This window comes from Solanum tuberosum, unplaced genomic scaffold, assembly GCF_000226075.1.
Source record: "Solanum tuberosum cultivar DM 1-3 516 R44 unplaced genomic scaffold, SolTub_3.0 scf00020, whole genome shotgun sequence".
NCBI lineage: Eukaryota > Viridiplantae > Streptophyta > Magnoliopsida > Solanales > Solanaceae > Solanum > Solanum tuberosum.
Genome location: NW_006238946.1, coordinates 64,035 through 82,290, shown reverse-complemented (window position 1 = coordinate 82,290; position 18,256 = coordinate 64,035). Strand labels below are relative to the sequence as shown.

The following is an 18,256-nucleotide window of genomic DNA, read 5'->3' as shown; positions in this document are numbered from 1 at the left end:
AATTTATTTATTTTAATGATAATTTTAAAATATTATTTAAAAAAATTATATTTCTTAAACTTTGTATCCAAACAAATTATATCAAATAAATTGAGATGGAAAGAATATCATAAATTTCCGATGCAATCAACTGATTAAACTACAGTTGAGCATCAGATTTGATGATAACGCAAAGAGTTAACTACTATTTAATCAAGGATATCACATATGAACTATTTTTACATTCAGTATAATTTATACATTTAGGTTATATATATTATCTTTCAGACTATTAATCCATACTTAGCCATAATACTTTTAGTGAATATTTGAAGTGTAAGTTCAGTGATGTAATTCATGAGATTTATATAGAAATGAAGTTGGATATCCAAAATTATTTAAAAGATAGGAAGTTTCAAGTACTTTAGATCTTAAACTAAAGATTGTTGAGAATGTCATTCATTGCATAGTGAATTAAAGATATGTAAAATGTATAATTTTGAGATTTTAAATATGTCACGTGAAAAAATGGACTTAAAGATTTGTTTTTAAAAGAAAAAATATATTCTTTTTAAAACATATTTGAAAGGAAGTAAGACAAATAAATTAAAATATAGAAATTAACAGTTACTAAATACTAACTATATCCTTATATTAAAAAATTACTCTTCTTAATGTGATCTTCATTTTAAAAAAATAAAAATAAATTCATTAAACGTTCTGAATTTTCATGAAAACTAATAGTCCTATTCTCATTCCTCAAAATGAAATATAATTATTGAAATTGTAAAATATTATTATTTTGTAGAGATATTAATTAACAAATATTAATTTAATGAATATACCTTGTTTTTTCCCCTTAAAAACAAACATACTTGCCCATGAGATTTATGAACGAAAATAGTATTTAAGATATTGAAAAGAAAGAAGAATAGAAGAATAAACAACAAGATCAAAAAATTGAAAGAAAGAGAGTGAGTAGAGTATTGAAGTGAATATAAATAAGAGTAATAAATACTTTCTTGGAAAGTGTTTTTTTATTAAAAATAAAAAATTTATTGGGTAGTGTAATTTCTTGAAGTCATCTATTGACATTTTGAGTGAAAAAATGAATTTACAGCAATAATACCCTTTAATTACGAACTTGCCCGGTCATGCAATTTATGCCAAAAAGATGTCAAATATATTTTCCCTAAATAAATATGCACATCTATTTTTTATTTTAGGCACAAGTGAAGTTTATTTATTTAATTAAATTAAAATGACCGGGTAAGCCCGTGAATTTATTTCCTTAAAGCCAAAGAATGCACACCTCCTCAAACTATAACTCTCATTCACGTCAGTTTTGAACTCTCCGATCTCCACGCGTTTTTCCTCGTCTCCGTCGTCGTTAGGGTTTTCCGGCGATTCTTTGCCATTTCTTCCTTGGTTTTCCGGCGACTTTACTCACCAGAATTTGCGCGCATTGCACTTTGTGAGTTCTTCCTCTTCTTAATTCTTCGTTTGCTTACCGGTACTGATCATCGCATGCTGTTGTTTATTTATCCAAAACAAAAAAAAGAAGAAGAAAAAACACTGAATTTCTCCGTTTTACAATTGTTGATCAATTTTAGCATGAAAAGATAGGATCATTTTCGTTTTTCTTTTGTTCCAATTTTTGGTAATGTGTTGTTGTTTCCTCTACTTCTTTGAATGTATCGTTTTATGTTCTTGCTTTTCTTGATGAAATAAATGTAACTATATTTAGTGCTCTGTTCATGGGATTTTCCTGATAAGATGCTCTGTTCAATCTGGGATTTTCTTGCTTTTTTTTTTCTTCTTATTTCTGCGTTACTAATGATTTTCGTGATTTTCTCATTTATAGTATAGTGAAATTTCTTGATTTCTTGAAACCCAAGTTATCAAGGGCTCTGCTAATAGGTGAATTGGAGATCAATTTCTTGATTTTCTCGTTTCCATATATTCTTTTTGTTAAGTAATAGAGGCTCTAATTTTTATATATCTATGCAGAAAAATGGCATGTTCTGAGATTGACATGCTGAGTGATGAATCTTTGGAGGAGGACATCTATTCTGACTCCTCTGACTTTTACGTTGCTATTAAACCTCAGGGTGGTGGGATTGACTCGGTATAGTTTTCTTCCCTTTTATTTTGTTTTCTTGTTTCAATTGTTCAACAGTTTTTTTTATCATCATCTCTTCGATCAAACTCGTTAATGCACTCTTTACTTGTTTCGGTATGTTAAGGTCTTGAAGTCTCAATAACAGAACTTGAAGTCTCTTGTTGCCTGTTAATGTCCTTTTTTTGTGTCTTAAAAGAATTGTACTGAACATGGTGTATACTGTATACTTTGTCTTTTCAAGTTTTTTCTTTCTAAGTGGTGATTTCTATGATGTCCATTTCAAAATTGGCAGATGGCAGACGTATTAAAGTGGTGTAAGTTAGTCCTCATAATGTCCTTGGATCTCAGTTCTTCCATATTCCGCCTTACCTAAAGTTACAATTGTAACAATGACTAAGCCTCAATTCCAAGCTAGTTGGGGCCAAATGTACTAATCCACTATCCATCTCATTCCAAGGATGCCATTCTTTTATTTTCACAATGTCATGGGCAATCTCTGCTTCCCTGTTTTGCTGGGAAGCTACTTCATAAGATCTTGCTTTCTAGTGCTAATATTCTTCTATTGTTATTTTTTTATTTTTTGACATTTATGAATTATTGTTTTTTAAATGAGTCTTTCTGAGTGAACAACATGCCCAGCCTAAAAAGAGGAGTGGATACAAATATTGATCATCCTAACTAGTACGAGATTGCAGCATAGTTAGTAAATCGCTCTTGCTTCTGATTACCGTACCTCTTTTAACAAGTCTTTCGGTTTGGATTGCAGTTAGCAGAGTTTGACTTGACGACTGCCGCTTATAAGGTGGAGGAAGGGAACAATGGTTCTAAATATCCTGTAGACATCATAATGAGAGTGGACATGACAATCAAAGATGTAGCGAAGAGACATGTACTGCCTTTCCTCCCTGCTAAATCACTGATGAAGTTTCGGGCAGTGTCCAAAGAATGGAATCAGTGGATAACTAGTCCATTACTCGCGTACAATCAAAGTTCAACATTCCAGAAACTTTCAGGCTACTTTTATCAAAGACTGGAAAATAAAGATGATCCTCCTATATTTTTGTCTCTGCATCGTTCCGCGAACGGAGTCCCGAGTCCTTCCCTTGGTTTCTTGCCTGAGGTTGTTAAAGTACTAAGTTCTAGCAGTGGGTTGCTCCTTTGTCAGGGGAAGGACAGTTATTACGTTTGCAATCCTGCAACCAAACACTGGAAAAAGCTTCCTCCTCCTCAATATTACCATGGATCTGATCCTGCAGTTGCTCTTGCATTTGATCCTCAGTTTAATATTGAATCATTTTATCGCGTGGTCGCTGCAGTCCCTGTTCTTGATCATCCAGTTGTCTGCTTTGAGATTTACTGTTCTGAATCAGATTCATGGAGGTGCTCTCCTTCAGACTGTCTAGAGCTGGAAAATACAAGGCTTGCAGGTGGAGGATCTTATATGAAGGGGGTGGCTTACTGGAGGAATACATCATCGAATGAAGTGTTAGCGTTCGATGTGAAAAATGAGATTCCAGCAGTTTTACATGTACCTAATATTCAATCTGAACAACGTGGTGCCTTAACGCAGATAGGAGATGAGGTGTGCTATGTTACTGCTTATAATGACAGTGGAAGTGTTTTCGTAATAGACATCTATGGAGGTGTGGACATGGGCCTGAAGCGCAGTGTCAGTGTAAATCTTGGAAGCAAGAAGCCTCGTACTCAAGTGCTTGGAATACCCAAGGAGGAGTGTTGTGAGGTACTACCCTGTACTGACAGTGATACTGTGGTGATCCACACAGACACAACGATATACTTTTATCACCTTAGGGAGCAGAAGCTTGAGACACTGCAGAGTCCGGGACGAGTGGATACTGATAAGAGGTTCTTACCCTACATAAACAGCCTCGTTACGGTACACAATTCTGGAGAATAAGAAGTAGTACCCTGTACTGATACGACGATATACTCTTGTCACCTAAGGGAGCAGAACTGTGAGACACTGTGGAGTCCGGGACGAGTGGATACTGATAAGAGGTTCTCACCCTACATAAATAGCCTCGTTATGTTACAAGGATCTGGAGAATAGGAAGTAGTGCCCTTGATGATATTGTTTCATTTGGACAAAGTAGTATGATTTGTTTTTGTCCTTCATTCATTTTACTTTCTTGCTGCTAGTTGTTAGTTTTGGTGCTTTTCATTGTTACATAAACAAGTGCAAAATGTTGGAATTGAATAGTCAGATTCTCTTTTGACGAGATAAGTGTTAAGAACTACTTACACTTTGGAACTACAATTGGCATCAACTTCCTCCTATGTCATATCAGGTCTGATAGAAGATGAGCTGATTGTCTTCTCTTTGCTTGCTCCCACAATTACGTACTGCCTCGAATCTTCATAAAGCAAATAGAATAAAGTAAATCATTCCTTCTCAATTATGCACTCACAGTTATACTTATAATAAACGGGAAATAGAGAAATCAAGTCTTGAATATGAAATATTGCCTTGTTATGAAAGATCAGGATTCAGGAATCAGAATAGTCCAACTTAATTGGAGTATGTACTACTACTGCAATGCTCTGTAGTTGACTAAAATATCGGGCATCTCGACTAATTCCACATAATATTCTTGTTAATAGACTAATGTTTTCTCCGGTGTTAAAAATGCAAAATAAAATAAAACTAGGGAGAGAGAGAAGGGTCCTTGTTTGTAGGAGCAAACAATTTGAGGGTGAGAGAGGGGAAAGGGGGTAGGCTTTCTTTGAACATCACAATGCTAAGATTTCTCTTTCTCCCTTTTGAGAACCCTCTGTTCTCATACATCTTTCAGGTAAATTTCTTCTCTTCATGTCCAAATTGAATCATTTTTGTTACTATATTGTATAGGATCTTCAATTTTGTTGTTTAACATAACATTTTCTTTTTTTCGTTTTTCATGGAAATATAGGAGCATTGAAGATTTGTTGAGACGAGCAGTTAACGGGAGAGGTTGAATTTCTGGGCTGCCGGAAATTTCACCGTTGTTGAAATATGCAATCACCTCCTGGTACTGCTTCGTCCGACAAAAATGACACTACTTCCTCCTCTCCTTCTAATTCCTCCCCATCTCCGCCACCACCAGCTCCGCCTACCTCCCCACCCCCAGAATCTCCTCCACCCGCAAAGGAATCTTCTCCTCCGTCATCACCACCACCCTCAGCTTCTGAATCACCACCACCTCCGTCAGAATACACTACCACATCACCCAATGCTCCTGATGAGGCGTCTCCTCCTACCTCATCCAAATTTAATCCCCCACCCCCAGTTTCCTCAGGACCGCCTTCATTATCTGCTGGAAAATTATCTCCTCCTCCACCTTCAGAAAAATCAGCACCTTTTGAAAAACCAGGCGGTGCACAACGTTCAGGCAAACCAGCAGCTGGTTCTTCAGGAAACAACAATGGCTCGCCTTCGTCTAATTCAGGTTCATCTGATATGTTTATAGTTGCTGGAATAGCAGTGGCAGGATTGATGATTTTTGCCACTATCATTGTTTGTTTAATTTACTGGAGAAGGAAGAAGAAAGAACACTACTATACCAATGGTCCTCCTGGTACTCCTGGTCCTCCTAGACGTCCACCTAAAGGTTCGTAAAATTGTAACCTATGTGTCTTTATTTCTTTCCGAGTATAAGTTACATATCCTGATATTGTAAATTGATAAAAACTTGAACTATCGAGTCGCTTAAAAGCATAATTAGTACTCTCTTGTGTAAGTAAGAGTTTAACTTATATGCATATCCAATTTCTGTCATAATTATTCAAGTATACATTTGTTGTTTTAATGAGAAACTCAAAAACTGTAGGAGGTTTCACCATCCTAGTAACAGTGTATATTTTTGTTCTTAGGTGCAGGTAGTACTGATCCATACTACAAAGGTCCTAAGCCCACGGAACACATTGTAAAGGTTCCTACCATAGTTTATACAAGTAGCGACAGCACCTTTGCTGTTAATGGCCAAGCTCTTGTGCCATCTCCGAGTCTTGGTGGGTTCTCTAAGAGTCAGTTCACTTATGAGGAGCTAGCTAGAGCAACTTCTGGATTTTCTAAGGCCAATTTGTTAGGCCAAGGTGGTTTTGGGTATGTACATAAAGGTGTTTTGGTTGATGGAACGGTGGTAGCTGTCAAGAGTTTGAAGTCAGGCAGTGGACAAGGTGAACGAGAATTTCAGGCAGAGGTTGATATCATTAGCAGAGTTCATCATCGCCACCTTGTTTCTCTTGTTGGATATTGCATTGCTGATAGCCAGCGAATGTTGGTATATGAGTATGTTCCCAACAAAACCTTGGAATTCCATCTTCATGGTACTTCCCCTGTCGTTGAATACTCCCTTTTATGATACATAATTGAAAGACTTCCTTAAGAGTTTATATACACTAGCTAGTATAAAGAATTATTACACTATCACGTCGCCTTAAATATAACTACATGTAACTATTCATAAAAAGTGGAATTAGTAACCTAAAGAATAACACAAATTACGTCTTACTACAAGTGAGAAAATACACCAAGTAATGACATAAAAATTATTTACATGGTAAATATGTATGAGTTAAATTCTTTTAAAAAACCATTTGAACTGTTGAAAATGCTCTCCATGCTAATGGTTAAATTAAATTTGTTTGCAGGGAAGGGCCATCGTGTTATGGATTGGGGAACAAGGCTTAAAATTGCGTTGGGATCAGCCAGAGGATTAGCTTACCTCCATGAAGATTGTATACAATTTTTTCTATTCGCAATGCTCCCCTTTTCTTTTTCTCTTTGTTTCTCTTTCTCAACCCTTGTTTCTATACACAGGCCATCCTAAAATTATCCACCGTGATATAAAGGCTGCAAACATTCTACTTGAGGACAACTTTGAAGCTAAGGTAAAATTATTGTAGTCATTATTGTCTCGTGTATTTGTTATTATGTATTTTGCATGTGTCAGGAAACTTGGGAGGTTGGTTTTCAACGTAAATCTCCACTTTTATTAGAAGTGTTGCTTAATAATCATGATAACCTTGGGAATTACAAGAGTGTTTCTGGTTTCTCAGGTGGCAGATTTTGGATTGGCTAAGCTTTCTTCTGACAACTTTACTCATGTCTCCACCCGTGTTATGGGAACTTTCGGGTGAGTTGAGCATAGCATTTTTCTACTTTTTGAGAGGTAAAAGAAATACTAGGTGAAGGTTAGTGCTTATCTTTAGAAGTGACATATAATCTTTTATCTTTAAATGTTTCCAGACTTACCGAAAAATCTTAATTGGTCGAAATCCAATCATATACCATGTTATCAATCTAAAAAGCCTAGAAATTTGATAATTCTGAGCAAGATTTAGAATGCCCTGAAAATCAGTTTGATGTTTTTGTTTTGGGGTTCTAAAGGTCTCTAATTTTCAGAGAACTTTTCATATGCTTAGTCATAGTAGCTTAGGCAAGAGATATCCACAGTGAAGGCAAAAAAAAAAACCAATGTTTAACATACATGAAAAATGTTTTAGAAGTCATTTTAACTTTTTCGGACCTCTTGGTTAAAGTAATAAATGCGGGTGCTTGATTCTAGAAGAAATTAGGCATCAGTAATGAAAAAGCCATCTTATCCTTATACTGCAGGTACATGGCTCCTGAATATGCATCAAGTGGCAAGCTAACAGACAGATCAGATGTGTTTTCATTTGGAATTGTGCTTTTGGAACTCATAACTGGGAAGCGACCTATTGATCCTAGCAATATTATGGAAGACAGTTTAGTAGACTGGGTTCGCTCTTGATCTCAAGTTTCCATATCTTATTCATTGCATCAACAATACCTAGATTTTAACGTGTATTTAGACACCAATTTTTGTATATGCATACCCTTATTAACCTAATGTATGAATATGAACAGGCTAGGCCGCTTCTTAAAACACCTTGGAAGAGGGAAAATATGACGAATTGGTAGGTGCTCCTTTTGAAGGAAACAGTGTTCCAAAGGAGCTGCATCGGCTAGTAGTCTGTGCTGCTGCTAGCACTCGTCATTCTGCTAAAAGACGTCCAAAGATGACTCAGGTATGTCATCTTCTAGAATAGAGCTATCAAACTAGACCCTCCTTTGTTAAGTCCGGTTAGTACATGGTTTTGTGGTTTACCTTTATCTATTACTGTGAACTTATATCTTATACCATTGCAATTAGACTCATTGTATATGTTCCTCTTCTCTTCTACTTTCTGGAGACAATTAGTGATGCACATTCTAATGAACAGATTATGCGAGCTTTGGATGGCGATTCATCTTTGGAGGACATGAGCGATGGTGCAAAGACTGATACCTACGATACTGGTGCATACAACGCTGACATGGTCAAGTTTAGGAAAATGATATCAAACCAAGAATTCGATAGCAGTGAATATGGAGGGACAAGTGACTATGGACTCAACCCTTCCTCCTCGAGCGGTGATTCCAGTGAGCTTGATCATCATCAAAGAGGTAGAGGATGAATAGCTAACTAGCTGAAGACTTGAAGCTTGACAGGATGAATAGCTAACATTTTGACTTCTTCCCTAGAACTGATCCAATTAATGGATCTTACTCTTTCGTGATTTTGTCAAATAAATATACAAAATCAAAGGCATAGCAGCAAAATATGCTTATGTATATATTACATTACATTACGTTATATATAGCACAGTATCATTTTTGTCTCAATATTCTGTACATTTGTACTATATATATAATATTTGATTTTATAATTTCTTCTTATGGTTTTCAAACGCTTTTATTCTGCCAAAAGCCTGTCCACTAAGTATGATTAAGAGTAAATATTTAGTCGTATTTTGTGTTTATATTAAATTATGTAAATTTATTTTAGTTTGGTGATCTAATGAGATAAGAATTCATGTTAATTAACTATAGTTTGGCTTTTAATATTATGTGTAAATACATATCATGCTTCTATTGATTTGGTGTAAATATCCAATGAACAAATTTTATCCCTAATTAAGAGTGATTAAGGACGGTAGATCTCCTTCTCACCCATTCTTGCAAAACATCTATGGGTTGTTCGGTTGGAAATAGGATTATCTAGGATTATAATATCATATTTAATATAAAATAGGCAATATCAAGATTTGCATATAACATTTATGCAGGTATAGCTTAATATCAACCATCAAACAATTTATGTGACACTTTTCATATTTTGAGAGTCAATCAATTTAAGTTTAACTGAAATTTGCTCATGAAATTTTCAATTTTTTAAATGAAATTTATATATTTGTAAATTACATAAAAATATGAAATTTATACATTTGTAAATTACGTAAAAAGTACTATAAGTCACAACAATTAATAATAAGATTGAAATTCGAAAGTTGCCACATAAATTGAAATCGGGGGAATAGTATTTAAGAAATAGACAAAAGATGAAATTAAAAAAAAAAAAAGATAAAATAAAACAACGATTAGATTTATGTATTAATTTGCAATTTAACCAATAAAATATTGATTAATTTAATATCAAATTAACAATTATCTAACGATTATCGAGCAGTCATCAATTTACATCTTAAGTACTACTGTTATATTATTCCTTTTCTTCAATTAAAATCACAACAAGAAAATACTTATCATTGCTTTAGTTAACTTATTTCTCTTTGTTTCATTAAATATATCACGAGATCTATCCCCCAGCAGGAACAAACCAAATCTTTATGCTACATTAACAAGAAAAAAAATTAGAAGTAGCGGGGAAAGTATAAATATATGCTAGGAAACAATTATAATTTATAAATATAATAATTTTAATGGATTGATAATTTATCATATAAGAAAATTGAGTAATTTATCTCTACATCAATTATTATTAATTATATACTTTTAATTTGTTTAATTATCAATTGTTAATTCAATAACCAATACCAATAAGTCAAATTTACAATTGAATTATTGGTTATAATTTGATTTTGAAAAACCCATATTGAAACATAGTAACGTAAGTTTGGTGCACAATGAGAGCAGTTGGCAGGAGAAAAGTAGTCAAAACTTAAATTTCAAAAGCGTTGGTTAACATTGTAAGATAACATGTTAAGGTCCCAATGCACGTCCTTCGTAAGGTTTTAATTTTTTATTGACGATAAATACAACGCATTGGGACCCTGACACATGCCCAACATGACGTCTTTTGGACAATAAAAGCGTGTATTGCACGTAGAGTCGTAAAAATGGGCTTAGCCCATGGGGCCGGCCCAACCCAACCCGTTATTGGGGTAGGGTTGGGATAGGATTTTTCAATCCCATCTAAAACTAGGGCTTATAAGCTCAGTTTATATAAGCCCTTAGTCCTTGAGGCTTAATCAGGGTCGACCCATGGACCAAAACTTTTTATTTAAGGATAACTTACAATAATCTCGCTAGTATATAATCTAATTACTTAAATACACGCTAGGTTGTAATATTATGAATCTTACCAGATTTTGGTATGTCCAAATACATGTATCTCATAATATATGGACTCAAAATTAGGTTAATTTGTTCTAGATACACTTTATCCAAGTAGATTCGCATGTATATAGGATATATAGACAAATCTCGCGCCCTCGCCTCCCTCCCATCTTGCTTGTCACTCTCTTATCTCGCTCACGTATTTGGTATGCAAGATACATGCTAATTACATTTTAGTTTTTGCTAGTGTTATTGAAACACTACCATTGTTTGTCATATTGATTTGAAAATCTTCTCATTATTTTGATGTTATATAATTATAAGCTTGAAAAGAAAAAAAAAAGAAGGGCTAGCCCGCCGTAGCCCTCAGCCCTTGTAGGGTTGGGTTGGGTTGGACATTCCCTTCCAAATGAAGGGCCAACCCGCCCTAGCCCTTCAAATTTCTTGGGTTGGATGGGGCTGGACCGACCCTTTTTGACAGTTCTAATTGCTCATTCACTGTAAGGTATATTTAACTATAAATAATTCCTAAATGGAGAGAAAGGAAATAAAATAACAAGAGTAGGAAATAATAAGCTTTTGTAGTAAAACCTTTCAATTCTAGGTATTTTGATATTGATATTTATCAATTATTAAGGAAGATTGGGATGATTCTGAGAGGGTAGGTGAAAGCCCGCTTGCTTAAAAAACTTGTAATTGTGAATTTTTTAAAAGTAATATAATTTTTTTTTGTTGTGTTTTGACTTCTTTCAATTGATCAAAGTGACAATTATAAGGTGTTTAAGCAAACTCGTTTTCACCTGCTCAGCATATCACAATCTTCCTTTAAAATAAATCAAAATATATTGAATTGAAAGGTTAACAACAATAATTTCTTGCTAGAACTTTTGTCAAGAATTAAAATTACATTCGTTCAAACATAATTTACTTAATATGAATTAGAGAAAATATTAATTACATTCAATTTATATGTCTTTCTTTTTGAGTTGATTTATTTTCTTTAAGAATTCACTTTTTATATTTATTTTTTCTTCAGTATCATACATATATCCTTAAAATTCAATAGTCTCACAACTTCATGAAATTTCGTATTCAAGACACAAAAAATCTGTATTTATCCCTTGTTCATCGTTATTGTTTCATTCGTTATAATTTATTTGTTTATTTTTTCTTTTTAGTTAATTTTAAAAAGAAAATTTCTTTTTATTTTTTGATATTTTTTTTTATCTTTTCACATGACATATTTAAAAGATTAAATGATATTTCGTATTTTTAGTTTTAAAAAAATTATTTCTAAAATTTTGGTATAAATGAACTCGCGAGTGATGGAGTGAGATCTCTGATGGAGTCTTTATATGAGCCGCTTCTCTTCGCCGGATAAACCCTTGTTTCTATTTTGGTTTTCGTGCCGCTCTCAGCTATCTTCTCCATCTCTCCAATCGTCCGATTAACGTAACTCCACTTCTTGTGGCGGCGATTCGCATCTAGCAAAAACCCTAGTCGGCTTCAATGGGAGACTTCAACGATGCCTTCATGCGGAACAACCCTAACGTTCAGGCCCGTGCAAAGGCCCAGAATCGCGCTAATGTCATGCAACTCAAGCTGGTAAGTTATAACATTCGATCTGTTGTCTTTGTTGATTACTGACTTAGGTTCTTTCTTGATGAATATGAGGTTAGAAATTTAGATGATTTTGTGCCCTGTTGCTTCAACTTGTTTGGTATTTGTGATTTATTGCGTTCGTGTGGATTTAGCAAAGGAAAAAAAGAGAGTAGAAGTGAAGTATCGATATAGACTATACCGACTTGTTAGGATTATGGTCTAGTCAGTTGTTGTCGGTAAACTCACATTAAGTCCCTCTCTTAGTTTGGTTATGGATTCTCAATGTTTATTAATTCATAGTCTTAGGTACCTCTAATCTTTCCCAAAATATTAATTGTATAATACTGGGGGGAAACAGACCTAGATGGAGTGGAATTGATGTGGATTCATATGTCAACCCCCAAGTGGTTTGGGGAAATTAGAACAACGTTGTTGGTTTCTTGATGTCTTCATGATTTGTCATTATGTAGTAGTGAGTAAGGTGTTGTGGTTTATTTCTTGTTTCGTGATATTTTTAGAATTGTTCCAATTCCAACTCAAGTTTATTATTTTTGTTTTTGTGAAATGAGACTAGAAATTGTCTAAGATGCATATTTGTTGTGCTTTTATGACAGCTAAATATACTGTGTGACTAGATAGTTGGCTTAGAATAACAGTAGAAGTGTAGAACTATGTTGTCAGGCTGTTGCAGTATTGGCAATCCTTTTCTTTGTTCCTCACTGGTGCTGCAAGTTTGTGTATTTTCTTTGTTGATATATGTAATATATGCAGATTGGTCAAAGTCATCCAACTGGGTTGACTGCTAATCTTCTGAAGCTGTTTGAGCCCCGCCCACCTTTGGAGTACAAACCACCCCCCGAGAAGAGAAAATGCCCTTCATATACTGGTTAACATTCTTCATGGATTGAGTCATTTCTTGTTCCGTCAGTTATCTTGTATAATTCTTAGAACTATTCTCATTTGTTTTTTAGGGATGGCACAATTTGTTAGTAACTTCGCTCAACCTGGTGATCCAGAATATGCTCCACCAATCCCTGAGGTTGAAACCCCGGTAAGATTATTTTATATGCTGCAATTTCTTTTCTGATCTATTTGGGTAGGTCGTTATGTTTAATTGAGGGTTGGATATTCATTCTTCTCCCTTCTTCTTGCCTTATTAACTGCTTCAACACCAATTAGCAATAAGCAATCATCCATGTTCTCTTAACAGTGATATTTTAATTTCATCAATTTGATGTTTGCTTGATTATTTGTGTGTTTTGCCATATAATGTTCTGCTGATTTTTTTTTCTATCTCGAGATGAATGAATCTTGAATGTCCAACAAATGACACTAAAACATTGTGTTGTAGTTGAATTAGTGGTAATATCATGTCTTGTTCTTTATATTTTTCCCTCAGGGTAGTTTTAGTTGTGTGTTTTATGTTTGTCTTGCACTGAATAATGCCAAAATTTTCTGTGTAATTGAAAGCTTCTATTATTATCTCCCCAAGGTGTGGAGCTGTTGTAACCATTGGATCTCATCTTATCTGGAAGATACTGTTGTCTCCCCAAGTCAATAGAGATGAATCTGTTGTAAATTGGTAGTGCATGTAGTTAGAGGAGTGGATTATATTTACTATTTAACTTGAGATGTGGGTTATCTAATCCAACTAATTTGGGATCGAGACAGTTACATCCTCTGGTATCCAAACCGGTTCTGAAGAGTTACTTTATTCCAGCAAAGTATAATAAGATGTAACATAAGATGTGCAATTACATACTATGGTGAATCTGTGTATATTTTTGTTTATGCTCATTGATTGCTTTTGTTATTGGATGCAGACTGAACGAAGAGCTAGGATCCACAAGTTACGGCTGGAGGAGGGTGCTAAAAAGGCTGCTGAGGAGCTTGAAAAATGTATGAAGTGCCTAAGTTTTTTATTTTCTGAATATTTGAGAGCCATATTTTATGATAAAAAATGGAATAAATTTTTGTTTTTTTCTGCTGAACAGATGATCCTAGCAGCGACCCAAATGTTACCGGAGATCCATACAAGACACTCTTTGTTGCACGACTTGTGAGTGAAGATCTTTTTAGATCAATTTTGCTGTTACTTGGGAATATCATCTAAGTTTTGTTTTTTTTGACAATGAAATATCTTCTTAATTTTGTTGATTGTCTTTCACATTTTCTCAGAATTATGAAACAACAGAAAGCAGAGTCAAACGCGAATTCGAGGCTTATGGTCCAATCAAGCGGGTAGGTATTATAGAGCATCCCTTTGTGGGGCTCAGGTTACTGGCTTTTGGTTGGTAAGATGTGTACTTTTATGGTGGCATGGTACTTCCTCCTACTATCCAGCCGTTTCTCAAATTGATATTTCCACAACTTATTATTTTCTGAAAGCACTGAACATCTTACAATTTTTAGCAGCTTCTCTTTATGTACTTCATAAAAAAAATTAGCATCTTATCTCAAAACAGATTTTAATCACCAAAATTTAAAGAACTGTGGGGTCGATACACTTTTTGAAAGGTTGTCTTTATAGTTGAGTCCTTCAAAATGAGGATGGAGTACATAAAAGAAGTACCCCACATTACTCTACTTAAGTTTCAAACTTTCACTTAAGGTGCATGCGATGCATTCTTTATGTGTATAAACTTATAGCATGGATTGCACTTCAGTATTTTGATGAGAAGTTATTGAATTTGGCAGTCTGTTAAATAGTAATAAACTGATTAGCTCTCGACTTCCTTAGTGCTTCAGATTATTAAAAAAGAAAAAGAAATGGTTTATGCTATAAGCTTTCAAAATCACATTTTATCTGGAGAACTTTTTTTTTTTTCAATTGTACCTTCGGATGCATCTCCTCAGGCTGTAGTTAAGAAATGGATTGTTGTTTGAACTGCTAGCACTATTCCCTGGTGTTCGAGGTGCATTCTGCATTCTGAAAATGGGTGAATTTTTTTGTGAAGTTACTAGCATTTCTTTGCTTTGTAAAATAAAGGTCAGATTGCCAGTATGCCCTTCCTCAGGTAACAGTGCTCCAATTATTGAGTATCAGTTCGATGTCTTTATCCTCTTATCCTGGTTTGGATATCATTAGTTTCAAGTGCTATTCATTCTGATATTCCATTAGTTTCTAGAACCACAAAGGTAAAGATGTTCGACTCCTAGGTATTTTCCTGGTAAGGGTAAAACTTAATTTTCTGGTAGCTTTTGTTTTTTTGAGTTGCCAAACATGACCATTCAATTTCCAAGTCCGAGCTACATTACATGAAACAAAGCTGAACACTTAGATGAGCAGAGCAATGATGCAATATATCTTTGGCCTCTTATTCCAAGCAACACCGGAGATTGATACTTGCCTTTACTGGGTAAAAAATTGTTGGGAGTATTGACCTTGTTCTCTTCTTTATTCTTCTTACATCCCATCTATGCTGCTAAGATTTTACTTTTGGATTCAAAGGCTATCAAAAAAGTTTCAAGCATTTCAGGAGACACCTGGTATTTGACTATACTTCTATAATAATTTATTTTATTTTAAAATGTTCCCTGGTAAGGGGAGTTAGAATATATTGCAAACATAAGGCCACAGTTCTTGTTCAACTCTAGCAGTGATGATGAAGCATCTCGCCTGGGAGCTCTTTGATTCAAAGGTGAGCACGGCTAATTAGGCATAGTGCCTGCCGTGCCATTAGGAGCTTACTGTACCTAATCGTGCTGAGTAGATAAAAAACATAAACTTTTTTGACCGCTGCATCAAACATGATTATAATGTTATTAGTAGTGTTAATTCCATAAATTGTTCGAGTTTCAGGTTCGCTTGGTTATGGACAAGACAAACAATAAACCCAGGGGTTATGCTTTCATTGAGTTTGTGCATACACGGGATATGAAAGGTTTCTCTAAACTCCTATGCTTCTGTCTTTTTGGAAGTCTCACTTCCATCTCTAATTCTTTTGGATATAATTCAGCTGCATATAAACAAGCTGATGGAAAGAAGATTGATAATAGAAGAGTGCTGGTTGATGTTGAACGTGGTAGAACAGTCCCCAATTGGCGTCCCCGCAGACTTGGCGGTGGACTTGGAACAACAAGAGTTGGAAATGAAGATGCTAATAGGTATTGCATGAACTTGTCATATGTACATATGCATAGTGCTAAAAAGGACATTGATCTCAGCTCTTCTTTAGTGCAATAACGGTGTTCCTGTGGTGTCTATGGAGTAAAAATCGCAATGGGAATGTCTCCTCTTCTCTGTTTGAGTTGATTTTATTGTTGCATATTGCTTAAAATGCTAATTTGCTAGATACAACAAGACATGTTTGCTTGTAGTTGACATAAACTGCTTTTCTGAATTTCAACCCGTCTTTCGGGGTATATAGATGCTTCAGTTTGTGTTCCTTTTTCCTAAAAATGACTTGCTGCTCTGAGCTTCTATGTATGATATCTTGTCTACAAGTTGAATTTGTTATTGTTTGGCATTCAGTTTGATAATTACTCATAAAATGTTCTCAAAGTAGTTTTTTCTTGTTTAGATGCTGGTATGATTGTCAAGTGAAAAGCTTAAATTCTTACATGAAATTTTAATTATTGTCGACTCTATACTTCTTCTATTTTTCAGAGAGGTGGTTCAGCCGGGAAGGGCAGCATCTCGCTCTGAGGAGCCAAGAGCACGAGATGACAGGGACAGGTATGCTGGCTTTGAGTTCCTTTCTGGCAATTAAACTCCCAGACAAATTTCTACTTCTCCAAGGATGAGTTGTCCGATTCACTACTCTGTTTAGTTTAAATGTGAGTTAATGCTATAATGTGTTTCACGTCTAATATTATTATGAATTCCCATATTAGCAGGGATCGGGAGAAGTCCCGTGAAAGGGTGCGAGATAAGGACAGAGAGAAATCTCGTGAGCGTTCTCATGACAGACCAAGGGAACGTGAAAGAGATGACAAACATCATAGGGAACGCGAAAGAACCAGAGAAAGAGAAAAAGATCGCGGTCGTGACCGTGATCGCGAACGTGATAGGACACGTGACCGTGAGCGAGGCAAAGACAAAGACCGGGATGGTCACCGTGAGCGAGATCGCCACCGCGAGAAGGACAGGGAAAAAGGTAAGGATGAAGGTGAGGTTGACCAGGGTCGTGAGCGTTCTCGTGATAGAGAATATGATTATGAGCATGTTGAATCAAAACACGAGCGGGGACGACACGGTGACAAAGAAAGGAATTATGATCCTGCCGAACCTGAAGATGATCATGGACATTATGACTATTATGATCACCACCAAGGTCGAGGAGACTATGAGAATCCAGATGCACAAGGTGGTGATGATCGCTATAAAGATGCCAGTCGTGGTCATGATCGTTATGATCAAATGGAAGAGGATAATTATGCCTATGACCACGGGGCATCTGAGGCAAAAGAAAGGGACCAGGATTACAAGCGTTCAGATAGGTCACATTCTCGTGAATATGACTACTGACGATGAAGAGTATGCTTCAGCTTGTGTTGCTGTGGTAAGGTTGCAATAAAATCCATATGCTATGTAGGTAATTTTAATATCTCATTCAATAATATTGCTGCACTAGATTTGTCTGAATTTTTGACTCGCAGGAAGACATGGCCTACTGATACCTCAATGAAAATGCAACTATCTGTTGGAATACCTGCTTGACTAGTGCGGGAATGGAAACACTAAGATGATGGTGCGACGCATCGGCCCATGTTTTAAATTTTGTATCTGCTTTTGGAATTGTTTGGTAAATTACTTGCGGAGTTCTTATGTGAACTTGTTAAATGTGAATTTATTCGGGATTTGTGTGCGCTTTTGTGTTTGTTACGAGTACTTGTATGTTGAACAGACTATTCGCTCATGTTATGGTATTTTGGTTCTTTATTAGCATATTTGTTTTTGGATATTATCTCCTATGAAAATAGTTTGAAATTTCTTTGAGGGGGCTGGGATTCTGTAGAATATTAATAAATAAATAAAATCGTCCAGCGTCTAAATGATACAGTGTCTCTAAGGCTTCAAAGTTGTGGATTTCATTCTTACCCTTTAACTAGAGGTTTTGAGGTTTTGAGTTTTTGAGTGATATGCCTCTCCCTTTCTGGGTTGTATGCTATGTATATTTTTGGATGGT

At 35.3% G+C, this 18,256-nt stretch overlaps 2 protein-coding genes and 1 pseudogene across 3 annotated transcripts; all 3 read left to right on the top strand.

Moving 5' to 3' along the window:
• The first annotated feature begins 1,312 nt into the window (after nucleotides 1–1,312).
• On the top strand, nucleotides 1,313–4,338 carry LOC102602776 (F-box protein At5g49610-like). Its single transcript, XM_006340543.2, has 3 exons — nucleotides 1,313–1,453; nucleotides 1,990–2,107; nucleotides 2,868–4,338. Exons 2-3 carry the CDS (start codon nucleotides 1,994–1,996, stop codon nucleotides 4,017–4,019), a joined length of 1,266 nt encoding a protein of 421 aa, XP_006340605.1. The 5' UTR covers nucleotides 1,313–1,453; nucleotides 1,990–1,993; the 3' UTR covers nucleotides 4,020–4,338.
• Nucleotides 4,339–4,845: 507 nt separating this feature from the next.
• On the top strand, nucleotides 4,846–8,740 carry LOC102602438 (proline-rich receptor-like protein kinase PERK5; annotated as a pseudogene).
• Nucleotides 8,741–11,848: 3,108 nt separating this feature from the next.
• On the top strand, nucleotides 11,849–18,029 carry LOC102601882 (U1 small nuclear ribonucleoprotein 70 kDa). 2 transcript variants are annotated; one of them, XM_006340541.2, is made up of 11 exons: nucleotides 11,849–12,128; nucleotides 12,897–13,011; nucleotides 13,097–13,176; nucleotides 13,949–14,024; nucleotides 14,120–14,184; nucleotides 14,304–14,366; nucleotides 15,928–16,009; nucleotides 16,085–16,232; nucleotides 16,735–16,803; nucleotides 16,965–17,629; nucleotides 17,727–18,029. In XM_006340541.2, the coding sequence occupies exons 1-10, from the start codon at nucleotides 12,033–12,035 to the stop codon at nucleotides 17,593–17,595; spliced, it is 1,425 nt and encodes a 474-aa protein (XP_006340603.1). In that variant the 5' UTR covers nucleotides 11,849–12,032; the 3' UTR covers nucleotides 17,596–17,629; nucleotides 17,727–18,029. The 2 variants fall into 2 exon arrangements, with proteins under 2 accessions (XP_006340603.1, XP_006340602.1); XM_006340540.2 differs by having other exon boundaries at nucleotides 16,962–17,629.
• Nucleotides 18,030–18,256: the final 227 nt, after the last annotated feature.